The sequence below is a fragment of the Embiotoca jacksoni genome, unplaced genomic scaffold (assembly GCF_022577435.1).
Source record: "Embiotoca jacksoni isolate LCO1_2020_lvr unplaced genomic scaffold, fEmbJac1.0.p SCAF_9, whole genome shotgun sequence".
Taxonomy (NCBI): Eukaryota; Metazoa; Chordata; class Actinopteri; family Embiotocidae; genus Embiotoca; species Embiotoca jacksoni.
The window spans coordinates 9033447-9047759 of NW_027185447.1; the positions used below are offsets into that span (position 1 = coordinate 9033447).

Sequence of the window (14313 nt, forward strand, 5' to 3'; positions counted from 1 at the left end):
AAATGAGACACACAGCTCTGGTCACAATTAAATGCTAACAATAAACACAAATCAGAAGAAGCCCCTAAATTGAGACACAAATGTCACCGAAAACGATAACATAAACAAGCTCCCGAACTACAATCTCCCATTAGCTTTTTATTTATTTATTTATTTTTTTAAATAATCGATGGTACTTACGCAGATGTTGTTTAATCCGTGACATTAACGAAACCCCAAAAAGACGCCGCGGCTTCACCCGCATTAGCTTTTCTAACATGCTGCCACAGCACCTTTCTGTCTGCTTCACCTCCATGCCAAAACAAAGCAGCAACCAGCAGCATAAAAATGTCTCCATGAATCACTTTAATGTTTTATACCTTCGTTCCTGTCCTGTCAGGTTACATGGCTCACAGCTGATGTTTTAAGTACCAAATGACTGCACGACTAAAACTGTATTAATTTGACTGGAAATTAAGATGAACTCTCTTAAAATCCTAAAATAAAGTATGACTAAAATACAGTTAGATCACTATGTTGGTGCTAATGTTAGGTACCGGTCGATTTCATAAACATAAATACTTAAATGTGGAGTAAAAAAAATAAATAAAAAAAAAAAGCAGAAATGGAGCCAAATACTCAAAAAAATAAACATTTACTCAAAGCTTGTGTTCTTGTAAACTGTTTTACAATATGTTACTAAATTTACGAGATTATGGTTGCTCTGTGTTCTACAGCAAAACATTGCTATTATCAATAAATATAAAGTATTACATTTATAAGTAAACAAAATGACTTGTGTTTACATGCAGTTTTAGAATCCCTGTTCCAAAAGACACAAACTGTACGGAATACAATTCCAAGCACGAGTTGATTTTGCAAAAATGTTTTTTACTCATTGATGCAAATTTTACTTTGTGACAGTGAATTGAAACTGGTGAATGAACACTGAAAATAATCTGGTGTTGACAATGGTAAAATTCGAGACAAGTTAATATGTTCTTATTTGCACATCTGTATCCTAACAGCATTTAATTCGCAACTTGTCCGCTGTATCTTTTCCAACCCGTGACATTGTCTGGGCTCGGTTCTGTAACTAAAGGAAACAGGCCAAAATTTTTTAATTTGATCTAATTTTCATCTGTCAGTTTCTCTGTTCAGCTGCACCGCAAACAGAGCTGCAGCAGACACAAATCGGTTCAGTAAATACTGTCTGTTGATATCCCCTAAAACAACATTTCTATGAAAAGCCCCTCCAGTAAAAATATCAAGTGCCGAGTTATCTGTGATCTGCCATTTCAGCATATTTAGTTGTTTAAACACTGGAAGCAGCGAGCTCATGTTCCATGACGTCCTCTCCGGAGTGGAGGAAATGGTGGCAGCAGAGCCGGTTGCAGACGGTCAGACGACACACCCACTCCCCCCTCTGGGCCTTTATGTGACTTTATATAAGGCATTCCTGAGTGCTAGTCAGGCCTGGTGTGTTTACACAGCGCTGGGTGCTTACCCTTGGCACTGGCTGTTCGAGCCGTGCTGGCGCTTCAGGGGCAGCGCGGCTAATAGGAGCTAGCGGGAGGAACAGTGAGGGGCAGACGCACTGTACTGGACCTCGGGATATCAGTCCAAAGGCTTTATGCTCTGAACTCTGGTCAGAATTCAGGGCAGGAGCAATGTGTTTCTGCAACATTCCTCTTTTTTTTTTTTTTTTTTTTTTTTCATGGCTTGGTATGCAATAACAGGAATAACAGAAATGTTTGTGTGTGACTAGGGATGATGTGAAAATATGTCATTTCCAGGACCTAAAATCTCTCGAGATATTGTTGTGCTCATGTTCCTCAGATCGGATTCGGGAAGGAGCAGGTAGAAAATAAATGGAGCTTTCCTTGGGGTATTGACTGGCACTCGCTCAGATCAGTCTTGCAGTGCGTTAAATCATAAGCAAAGATTTTTTTGTCCTTGTGTGACAACCAAGGCTTTTCAGTGTCTATAGTGAGCTAATGCCAATTTTACCCCTTGTCCTCAGGTTGCTACTACCCTCCCCTTGCTCTCCCAGTCATCTTTTCATATGTTTAAAGGGCAGTTTATTTTCCATTTGCAGGGGGGAAATTAATCTTTCTCTGCACTGTGGTGGTGGCAGGCCCAGATCCTGGAGGAGGTCTATTACCTCTCCTGCCAAGTAGACTCCCCCTCCAGGTTGAATTGCATTAATACCTCCTTTATAGCCAATCAACTGGACTAGTCATATATTTCAAAACCAGTAAAAATAATTGAAGAAAGCTCTGTGAGGAAACAGTATTCATACACTTTAATCTCTTATTCAAGAGGTTCAAATTGGTTCGGAGGAATAAAAAATGAGGCACAAAGGAGGTGACACTAAAGAGTGCTGGCGTAAAAATACATTACATGATGTGTAGGTTTTTTTTTTTTTTGAGGTGCAGGGCTGACACCCTCACCCCACAGCAGACAAGAAAATGAAACGGATGAGAAGTATGACAAACACCTTTGATTTTCCTTTGATGTCTGTGTCAGCACTGTATCGGCTCACTTCCAGCAGGAGCAGCCTCACAGAAACAGCAAGGTTTGCACTGTTTTATGAATCACAATGCAAATCTAAGAATAATTTATCAGCCAAGTCAAAGGTGTAAAGGGCTTTGAAGCAACATGATCTCCCCTCTACCCCCTCCCACAATAATAGTCAAGGTAAAAATCAAGAACTTCTCAAGCTCTTAAGATTTTTGTTGTACAGTAAATATATTCTCAAAGATTATAACACATTTTATATCTGCTTAAAATAGGAACAACAAACTATGGTTGCGGTCTTTTATTTCTAACAAAAAAAAAAAAAACCCCGCTCACTTGGGTGAACTGCTGTTAATGATTGGTAGACCTGAGTTTGACCTACTTGTACCGTGACACAGGTCACACATTTGTTCATTGATGATTACAACACTGACGTGTGCACACTCACACACAGAGGAGGGAAATGCTGACAAGAGGAACACCCCTCTGCTTGTAAATAATGCAATTACAAAGTGTGAGAGATAATCAAGAGCTTTGTCACTGGCTGCTAATCACAGGCATAATAATTAGAGCTCCAAAAGTGAAAGAAAATCTGATTCAATAATATTTTGGGATGATGGTAAAGGTTTGTTTACAACAATGTCAGCCTACATCTCCAGCTATGATCAGGTGGTCAGTAAATACAAAAAGAGGTTTAACCTAAACTCTCTGAATATAATTTATGTGACCATTAATTATTGACTGGGCCTTTAAAAGAAAGAAGTAAGTGCTGTAATCAAAGTTATCCCGTATGAGTTAAGAATTCATCTTAAATTTGCCCAAATCAGTCTAAATATAATTTTTTGTTTAAATGTTGAAGCCTTCATGTCTCTTGTTGAAAAGCTCCATTGCAACCTGCTTTTTAATCCCAGTGGAAGCCATTACGCTGCACTTTCACTACTCTGAAAGTTAGTGATGAAAGAAAAAAAAAAAAAATCTCCAGTGCTACTGAAACATTGCAGCACAAACATGAGAAGAAGTAGGCTGCTCCTCAGACCGTAGTTATGCTACAAACACATCTGCACAACTTGTTTACTAGTTGCTAGCAGACGCTGCTAATTAATGTTCAGCGTGTAACTTCAGCGTTTTTTCGTAAAGTACATCTGGCCTCTTTTCTTCTCAGGTAAAAGAAGTGTTTATTTTTTCAGCGAGCCTGAAGGGAGGTCTGATAATAGAGCACTACAGTAGTTGGCAGGCAGCACTTACTTCTTATCAATAAGGCCTCTGGTTAAAGAACGGCCATGCTCAAAATATCACACGAAAAATGTTTTACTGCTCAAGCTTTCTATTAGTTACAAGCTAAACTGCATGTACCACTTTTTATGTTTAGCATTTTAAAGCAAATGAAATACACACACACTGAAAAAGTTGAGCGGAACAGAAAAAAAAAAAATAATCTTACCGTTTCTTTGTTGGGCAGCAGCTCTTTCCGGATCCTGAAGAAGTTTTTGCCGAACTGTCTCAACCCTTTAATGAAGCGCTTCTGCAATTTTTCACAGAGGAAGAAAGAGGGGAAAAAAAAAAGAAAAAAAAAAAAAAGAGCAGTTAGTATATGTGAAGTCAGCCAAACTGAGACTCCATAAAGTTGCTGCTTAGCACCACGGCAAAAAAAACAACATTGTTTTCATTTCACTATGTCGGTGGTCAGAGAGGTTTGATGTGTATTTTAGAAACCTCGGTGGCCGTTTAAACTCCAGAGCAAACAGCCATGTCAGGGCAAAACGAGAGAGGAAATGACAAGTAAAGCAGCGAGGGACGCTGAGATTAAGCTCGTCTTTTCATGTGCAGGGAAAATACAGTAAGACAGCCTAATATAAAACATACACAACAAAAGCCATGTTGAACACAATGTTAATCTCAAGTGAAAGTTCAAAGTCAAAACATAAACTTGAGAGTTGAAAAGGAAGAAAAAGCGCCAGTGTGCAGGGTGAACAGTTTCTATTTTTGTCTTTATATTTTGGCAATTTTAAAACCGTGGAAAACCTGTCAAAACGTACGATCGACAGATTTATTCTGACAAGAGGAAAAGCAGCTGAACTACACGATGACAGAAATTTCTACTTCGCAGCATCGGATTTAATCTGACATGAAAACTGAATGTGAACATGCCACCTCACCTCAGTGAGAGCAAAATCAACATCAGAAATGAATAAAAACCCCAAAATGTGAGCGACCTAAATGTATTTCTTCTCCTTTAAGAGCCACAGACCGCGAGCCATAAAAAGCGACGGCTGAAAACATTCATAATCAGCGAAGCAGACAACCAACAGATTTACTTTCTTGCTCCAGAGGCGAGCCCCGTTCCTCAGTGATCTCAGCCAACCGTTTCCACCAAGTAACTCCAGCAAAAAGCAGGGAAAAGTCCTCAGGGAGCTCAGCACAAATCTCTACGTCCAGCCACAGGTAACGGAAAATTAGGGGGCAAATCCACAATGTCTCCGACAGTATGTCGATTCTTTTTTCTTTTTTTTTTTAACAAGAAAGAAATAGCTTGTCACTCTCTGCTCTTCCACTACAAAGGGGAAGGCTTTACATGTGATCTTTCTGCAAGAGAGCCTCTGGTTCGCAGCAGGCTGGAAAACCCGAAGTGGAGTCCTGCGCTCCATGTTAGTGTTTGGCTCAGCGCTCTTTTCAGCCTGTTCTGGATCCTCTAACACTGAATGAGGAGGCTTAGTGTCTCTAGCCCACACACAAAAACAACAAACCCACTGTTTGTTATCGAAACTACACCAAAGGTATCTATTTTCTCAAGGAGAAACTACAGCAGTCCATTAAACGCATTCAGAGCTTCGGGTGAGCATGCACAGAGGCGAAACTAGCTGCCAGCCTGAGAGGGGAGGCAGGCTGACACAATTTGTATGGAGAAAGGTCTTGGACATGGTGGAAGGAGACAAGCTAGAGGGAAAACCAGACATGGAGCCTCTCATGTGCTCTCAGGAGTTAATTTTCCATGCCATGTACAGTGCGTTATGCAACCACAGATTGTTTACATATCCAGCTTTGGTGGGGAACAAAGGCCAAATTTACAGAAGCAAAACAGACAGCTGCAAAACACAACTGCCTTTCAGGGGGGAACAATTACAGACGACTAAGAATGGCCTATCTAACAAACAGGAGTGAATGACTATACTTATCTCCATTACGCAAACAAACTAGTCTCAACTTTTCCAGTTTTAGTGCGTAATCGTAATGACAAAATATCAAAGTATAGAGGTTAATTAAACCAGACTAAACAATCAAACGTAAGAGGCCCGATCACAAGAGAGACATGCTCTGCTGACAGCTGAACAAAAAGGCCTGTTCCATCAGTGTCATTAGACAGCAGCTAATTTGCATTCATCAGACTGAAGGTGCAGCGGTTGATTAGCCAGTAGATGGAGCCGTCTCTAACACAAGCACATAAGTAAAACACATCGCCAGCCACTGGAGGGGTTAAGGGCGGATTACCATTTGGACGGTCACTCAAACCTCCAGTGATTCACATGACCGGTGGAAGATTCAAAGGATCAACGTTACAGTGCTCGTTTGACAGGCGATGACAAAACTAAGTAAACATCCATCTGAAATATTAGCTTCAAAAATGTTTGCGGGGGGGGAAAAAAAAATGCCTGAGGATGTACAATTATTTGAATAAACCTGAAATAGACGCAGTGCTTAAGATGAGGATGAATTTCCTTGATGTCTGTTTAGCAGTCGTAAAGTGAGCGGTGCGTCGTAACCTGAGCTTGTGGACCTGCTGTGTCAATAATCAATTAGAGCTGCCTATGTAGCCTGTGCCTGTCCTAATTATGTCACCTTAATTATGTTCCCCAACTACACTATTTACTCAGTCTGTCCGTTCATCTCCACAGAGGAGCTGCATGCCTGCTCCCCCACCCCCGCTCTCCTACTCCCTCCTCCCTTCCGTTTTCTTTCTCTCGCTGGCTCCCTCCTCCCCTCTCTACATGTCGGCTCCAGTTTAAGGCTCCATTTCAGCTGCCTGGGCTCACTGCTCTCCAGCCCAGCTAATAAATCATCCGCCAATCTGCTCCCTGAATCGCTCTGCCCCTGCTCCGATTGCTCCAGCCCTTGGTTGCTAGGCAACACGGCGGCAGAGGAGGGGCTGAGCGAATCAGACCGAGCAAGCCAGAGAGAAAGAGAGAGGGAGAGAGAAGGGGAGGGAGGGGGAGGCAGCTGGGTGGAAGCGCTACCAAATGGCCATCCGCTGTGCAGAAACAACAGGCTTCTCTCTCCGAGTGTGTTCCAGAGAGCTGGCGCTTTTCACCCGCCCCAAGTTTCCCCTCAGAGCCCAACAGTGCACTATTGTGAGGCTGGAGAGGAGACATATAAAAGGAGGAGGGGAACTAGAAAAAAAACGAGTCAATAGCCCATTGTTGTGTGTGCGCACTTCCTGCTCAAGAGCTGATTGTTGGGAGTTGTAAAACTGGTTAAGATAATGCGAACATGTGCACAAAGATGGTATCATGATGACAAACAGAGCGCAGGCTCGCACATGGAACATAATTTCTGCTAAATGTCATTCCATGAAAACACTGACGCAAGACCGTCCAACAGCACACAAAGCTGCTCTCACTCAATATGGAGTCATTATACTTGACTCGTTGTTAAAAGCTGACCTTTCTGAGCCTGCTGTGTATAAACCCAGAGGGCTGAGGACAATCAGTCAGCTCCCCAAAACCAGAAGGAAAAAAACACAGCTGTCTGTTATGAAATATCTGCTGGTAATAATAAGATTGGCCATGGTGCACTGAGAGGAAATCACAACGCTTGAATAGGGGGAACCACACTGACACACTGCCCACATCCTCTTTGCACCAACACCATACACAAAGACACAATCTATGTTTAGATGTGTTAAAATGGTCGTTGATGTCAGAGGACAGAAATGTCCCTCAGTAACAAACTTTTCTTAAAAAGTAGAAAAGCCAGATAATAGATTGAAGTAGCTGGAACTTTACTTTGAAAAACAAAACAAAAAAAACAAAAAAACAAAAATGCAGATTTTATATTTATCTAAAAAATAAACCTGGTAGTTTTCTGCCCTTCGGCAGGCGGAGTAACACCCAGTGCTTTCTCTGACTTGTACTGACAAAAAAGGTGACAGGAAATTCCAGCACACACCCATCCTGCCTGCTATTTAGTTACCAAACCACCTAAAAAAAAAACAACAAAAAAAAACACTGCTGGCACTGTCCCGTAATGGTGCTAAAAGACACGGTTGACATTAAACCTGCTCCAGCCTGCAGCAGGGGATACAGGGCAGTATGTTGCATTTGATCTGCCTGTGGTGTTTTCGCTGGTGTCTCAGGTCTGGTGTTCTACCACTGGGGGGGCTGCTGCTCTCTCTCCTCTACCTCACTCTCCTCCCACCTCTGTGCCTCTGGCGGCCTGCTCCAGTCATCCATCAGCTGAAGACACAGCCGGAGATAAGCCGAGGCACAGTGCAGCTGGCTGAGGAATAGACCTCCCGCCCTGCAGCAGTCATAGATCAGCCTCTCGGTCTCTGACACGGCGACACGCAGCACAACCGCCGCTGCCGCCGCCACCGCTGCTTCTGATTGTTATTATGGCACCTCCTGTTGGCCGATGCATTATTAGCACCACTTCTTTACAATCAGGGATGGCAGCAGCCTCAGGTGAGGAGACATTTCATTACATCAAGTTTATGTTGGAAGCCTTCGATGACCTTCACCAAGTCTGGCACACAGTGTATCTGAATAAATCATTTCTCGAATAAAATCAACTCACTTGACACTCTGATATCAACAGAGGTGGGATTTATGATGATAGCTGCATACATGATAAAATCATAGAATATTTCATCAATAAAAATATGTTGTAAATAATTGTTTGATGCTGCAGTAAAAGCAATGCTTGCACAGCTTTGAGGTTTTGCTGGCTATTTATCTGCCCAACAAAGAAATCATAGCATCGTGACTATCAACAAAACTGGATTTGCCACTTTAAGTATTCTGTAATCACTGAGCCTCAACTTCATAACTCAGAGCATGCGTCAGCAGTGGCTGGATACAGACCAGAAGTCAGTCACCAAAAGGATTCATACAGCAGGAAGGTTTTTCTCAGACAAAAAGCAGAGGTTGCTCCTGCTAATTCTGGTTTCATGCATTACCACAAGCGGTGATTGAGATGGAAGAGTATAATTATTAACCTTTCACAATAAGGCGCCAGTAGAGAAACGTCTAATTGTACCCAAAAAAAACCAACCTGCCTACTTCTCATCTCCCTTCATGTGCTTTCTGTTCCAGGTTTCAAATGGTTTATTTTTTTTGTCCGAGGAGACTATTGCACAATCAAAAAGATGAGAAGAGAGTTCTTTGCAGGCAGTAAGCATTGATTTGATGGAACACACACATAAAGAAGTGGTGGAGCGGGATTGCCTCTCTGTCAGACTTTAGTGAAAGCAGCCGACTGTTCAGTGTCTCAGACTGTCTGAAACGGTTTTCACCAGCCCATAATAACAGATTACATTTTCCTTTTTCTTGGTGGTTAAATCAACTGCTCCTCTCCCCTCAGCAGCCCAGTGAGTAACAGTTACAAGGAGGTCGGACTTCACACTGGATGTTTCTGATAAATTATGCATGCTTTTATATTTTATTTATTTTATAATGCATGAGATTTTCCTTTGGTGTAATCTATAGTCATCACCTCGCTGATGCATCAAACGGTTTGAGTGGTGCTCCCTTCAAGCTGATGGATTTTCAGTGTCTGAAAGTTGTACTAATAATGTCACAGTGAAAGATTGTTGAGGCGCTGACTGTCACAAATCTCTCCGGAGTGAAATCATTTTCTGTTCCTGTGAGAGGACAATAAAAAAAAATGAAACAACATTCTGCTTTGCCATGTTGTCACTTCCCGCGGAGCCGTAATGAAACGGCTTACAAATGATAATGGCAGCAGTCAGGGATGTGTGCGCAGAGAAATTATAAATATTTTTTCTCGAGTTTAGAGGGTTGAGATGATGTCCAGGATTATATGCTATGTGGCAGCAGCTGCAGGCGAAGATTGGAGAGGAGAGGCGAGGTGGGGTGTGTGCGGGGGGGGGGGGGGGGGGGGGGCAAGAGAAGTCAAAAGGAGGGAGGGGAGGGTGACAAGTGACCCCGCAAGATAGGCGGATTCTGTCATTTCAGCGGCCCCCGCTGTCACTTTTATTCACATCTCTAAAAGAACGGGTGGGGTGAAAAAAGAGCAGGCAGGAATAATGAAGCCAGTTGCGGAGGGGACGAGATGGAAGAGGGAGAGCAGAGCAGAGGCAGAGCAAAGGGTGATAAATAAATGAAGAGCAGCAGGGGTGGTTGCTCTGAGAGCGTCAAGGTTGGAGCTACATTTACACCTGTCCCTCAAGGCTGCAGGGCTGGAAAGGCACAAGTGGTGATCAGATCACTGGAAGCTGTGTCCTTGGCCGGGCGGAGTCGAGATGCTGCCTCCCAAGGCAGCAGACACAGTGTGGGGCAGGTGTAGTACAGGCAGCCCACTGACTGCCACCGCCACCGCCAGACTCTGAACGCGGTCGACACGTTACATCATGCTGTCGGAGCATGATTAGATACGGCTGTTGCCTTCACGCGGGCACATTATTCCAAAAACATCCAAGAAAATGTTTCGGTGGAATTACGGAAACATAAGATTTACTTTTACAGATGTAAAGAGTTTTTTCAGATGTGAAACACAAGTTACTGTTTTGCATATATTTGCTCAACTGAGTTATAGTGCTTTGTATCACTGTATATGGTGGCTGATAAGTAAATGCAGTACAAAAATGCTAAAGGTAATTAACAAAAGTGTAACCCTTAAATTGTTGGGTCGTTAGAGTGCAGTGACAAGTTGATTTTTATACTGTAAATAATAAAAAAATAAATACAACAAAAAAAAATCATATATGCAAAAGAAAATATACTGTATATGCATGCAATATATGCATGGTATATAGTGTGTATATTTTCTAAAATCCACCAATCAGACAGAGCTTATTTTAGCAACATGGCAACAGAAGCTTGTTTAAAATTTGTAAGAGCCTTTGTCACTGACTTCAACATTCTTTGTGCATTCAAATATTATTGCATAATGTTATTATAAGTTTTTTATCTGTTCAAAATACCAAAAGCGAATTAATGAAGGACTCATTTAATTGTGTGAATCAGGTTATTTACAGCTTCTTCTTTCGAGACCCTGCGGCGCCTCTTAGATAAGTAGGCTGTGGTAAGACATGCTTTGGGGGCAATAAAGCCTTCCATCAGCATGCCAGTTCTTCACTCTGATCACCTTCATACAGCAGTGTAGACGGGTGACAGCAAGCGTGCAGAAATAAAGGCAAACTCAGAACTCACAAAAGCATGGCTGCATTAATTTGGTTGTGATTCAGCGCGGTCCTGCCGGGGGGGGGGGCTCTGCCTTAATTCAAATGTGGCTATCATGTTCGATTAAAAGAAAAATAAACCCATTTCCACTACATCTGAGCTGCTGCAATCAAAGCTCAACAAAAGACTGCCACGCTTTGGGATTAGAAAACAATATCAAAGAGGAAAAAGGATGATTTGCCCAGGAGGAGGAAAACTAACAAAAAGCAGAGTAGGGCAGACTTGTGGTTTTGTATATCTACAGTCACAGTAGTATCTTTAAAAGGGAGTAGGTATACAAACATGCAGCAGTGCAGTGTGTCATAACGCATCAAGGCCAAAGCCGCAGCGCTCGGTCGTTTTGACATGGTGTAATTCAGCGCTTTCATTCCCCTCCTTCCCACTCATGATGTGGTGTTTGAACAGGGAGGAGGGCTGCCATTTTCTGATTCCAGCCCTTCAACAGCTGCGGTGAAATTCACATCTAAATTCAAATGGAGGCTAACATTACCAGCCCTCGATCTTTTCCCTTTCCAGACTTCCAGGCTAAAGATTTATTCTGTGGGTGATAAACAGGATGCAGCTGCTCTTGAGCCTTGGAGGAGCTGGAAACTGATGAGTGTTTTCACTGCTGTCTTGTGAGATTGGGCCAAGCGCCCTGAGTTAACTCTCTCTCAACAGCTCCCTCTAAAGACACAACCTCAGCTCTGACGGTAGCAAAACAAGACGAATGAAGAAACCCACTGAAGAAACTGAAAACTTGGATTCACATCCTTTACATTGTTGTTTTTCAAGCAAGATACGTTTGTTTATTGCATTTCCAAATAAAAAAAATGATTATTCCTTACCACTTCGTCCTCAGACCAGCACTTCTCTATCAGTTTGGGTACCGGCTTCTTCACCAGGCGCTGCAGAGCTTTGCCTGCATCATAGCTGCTCTCGTGAAGCTGAGAACAAACCACAGAATGAAGTCATTAACATATATTTCTGATGACAAATCAATGCATGGATACACTAAGGCAGACACTTTCTTTACATTGACAAAAGAGGGATGTTTGAGTTGTATTCACACCTTTTACTGAGCTGATATGCAACTACAAATACTACAAAACTTAGAGCAATGCCAAGACCCAAAAATCAGCCTGGAAATAAACAACAGTGATAAAGGCAACTGCTGTGCAGCTTTAAGCTTTGTGTCACATTCAATTGGGTGAAACAGGCAGTGCTGGAGCTCTTCCTCTGAGAATAAACAAGCACTCATTGGAATTGCAAATAGAGAGGAAGGTCAAGAGACAATGACCTGCCCGCTATGTTAATTTTCCAGTTTATAGAGTCGGAATATAAATGCCCTGTTTATGATGATTCTAATCTCTTTCTTGTGCTTGATTCCTCGGTGTTCATTGTAAATGTGACGGACAAATCTCTCATTATGCCTAATGTATTGTTAGCTTCTGAGGCTGGGTTTACTCAAAGGGCCTAGTTTACCGGCTCAAGGGCCTTATCATTGCCCATCGCTGCACGGCTGAATCACAGAGAAATCTCTGCATTTCAAACAAATAACTGTGAAACTCTCATAGTTTTCCGTTATGTACATTCGAGTGCTACTTGTTGCACAGATACTTACAGTGTTAAGTGCGTTTAATGTAGTGTCATCTCGGGAGGCTGCTAAACACCCATCTTCTGTTGAGCCTCCGTCACACATCCCTGCAAAGGCAGCCATACTCCTGTGAACACAACATGGATGATATAAACATTAAAAAAGGCCCTGGACCATCGCTTCACTGTAGTCCACATATTTTCACCCTTTTAATCACATCTCATGGGTAGAAAGTGAAGATGATCGTGTGCAGGGTTCACCTGTACATCATTTCTGGCCTTCAACATAGTTACTCACACAAGTTCACATAGTTCAATAAAATTAAACAGGCTGGAAAAATACAGCACAGTATTCAAACGAGGAGGTTACATGACAGTGCAAACTGGTTTTGTAATGGCTGAGGTAAAGCTGACAACTTATTTAAGTTATTTTATTAAAAAAAAAAAGACACCTTTTACATGATTTTTGTTTTTTAATTTACAGCCTTCCTAAATCATACATTACAGTACATTGATTCATTTTGGGTTTTGGCCTCTTTCTGGCCAGACCACAACAGCTGGCTCGGCCTTACAAACGTGGTTGCCTGTTGCTCGGTGAGTGAGTAATTGAAGTTACTTCCTGTATCCATTTCAAATTCAAATCCATAGTTTTAAATTAAAAGCCCTGCAATCTTTCATACACGGTCCAGATATATATCAGGATTTGACCTACCTGGTGTCTCAATTTGAATTCTTCTATACTTAGACTTGATATTTTGAGTGTGTAAGTGCATTCCCACTGACAAGTATGGCAACAAGACGTGCACTGTGAGAACCCGGACGATTTACTCATAACGATCGAAAAGTTCAGTGTGAGATTCTGGACACGTCTCACCCTCAGGGATCATTGATCTATTTTCAAATTACCGAAAATGACGGCCAACGAAGCTGCAGCTGTTAGGCAAATGTAAGTTGTACACATTCACACAAAAGTGTTTGTTTTTCACTTAGTTGGGTAGAAGCCATCAGTATTTTTTTTTAATGTGTGTGTGTGTGTGTGTGTGTGTGTTTCTGAAACTAAGGGCACATTAACACATTCGTTTTGGAGATAAATGACCAAAACCAATATCATGGCGGGTGATGCATTCAAATGTCATCATTTTCGGTAAGTGCACAACAGCCGTGCAACTATTCGGAAGTGAGATTCAGTCTTGTGGACGAGTCATCTTGGTCTATGTACTGTTCATACTACTGTAAGCATAAAACTAAATATGATGGATAAAAATAGTCTTCAGTGGAATTTTTACAACACTGTCAGTCATGGATAAAGAATGTGATTAATTATACTGCAGCCCGTGACTACAACATCGCAGAGAAACCTGTTAACACACATGACTTGAACTGCAACAACATCTGACAGAGCAGCGATGACTGATTTCATCCCCTGATACCGAACCCGATGAAGTGTAACATTGCTTCGGTGCATGAAAATACCAATCCTGAGACTACAGTAATTCATAGAAATGTTTTTTAACTGATCTTTGGAAAAGAAACAGCACAATGGTGGAGAGTGGAAGGCAATGCTGTCTTTTAGATTTTGTTCTTTTTTTTAAGCACTGAATTTATGCAACTACACTGGAGATCACGTTCTTGCTTGGACCTTACAGATCCTGCCAAGTCTGAATTCAAATGTTTCTCTGGGCTCACCTTGCAGCTCTGAGGTACATGAGAAGGTCACAGTCATTGACCCCGGGCATCCATACCAGCTCCTCATTTTCGGTCACGGCCTGGCCACCAGGGGAGGGGAAAGGCTGCAGCTCTGGGAGCTTGGCCTAATTAGGTCCAC

At 42.2% G+C, this 14313-nt stretch overlaps 1 protein-coding gene across 6 annotated transcripts in view; it reads right to left on the minus strand.

Annotated features, from left to right (window-relative positions):
• rerea (arginine-glutamic acid dipeptide (RE) repeats a) overlaps positions 1-14313 on the minus strand; it is a 124967-nt gene that overhangs the window by 14930 nt on the left and 95724 nt on the right. For 5 of the 6 annotated variants that reach the window (XM_069141630.1, XM_069141631.1, XM_069141632.1 and 2 more), the window contains 4 exons: positions 14175-14299; positions 12517-12616; positions 11741-11839; positions 3941-4021 (listed from right to left, as the gene is read on the minus strand). In XM_069141630.1, the coding sequence (XP_068997731.1) occupies positions 3941-4021; positions 11741-11839; positions 12517-12616; positions 14175-14299 (405 nt within the window). Of the gene's footprint in view, positions 1-3940; positions 4022-4814; positions 4925-11740; positions 11840-12516; positions 12617-14174; positions 14300-14313 lie in introns of those variants that run through there. The other variant, XM_069141634.1, reaches the window with a different exon arrangement.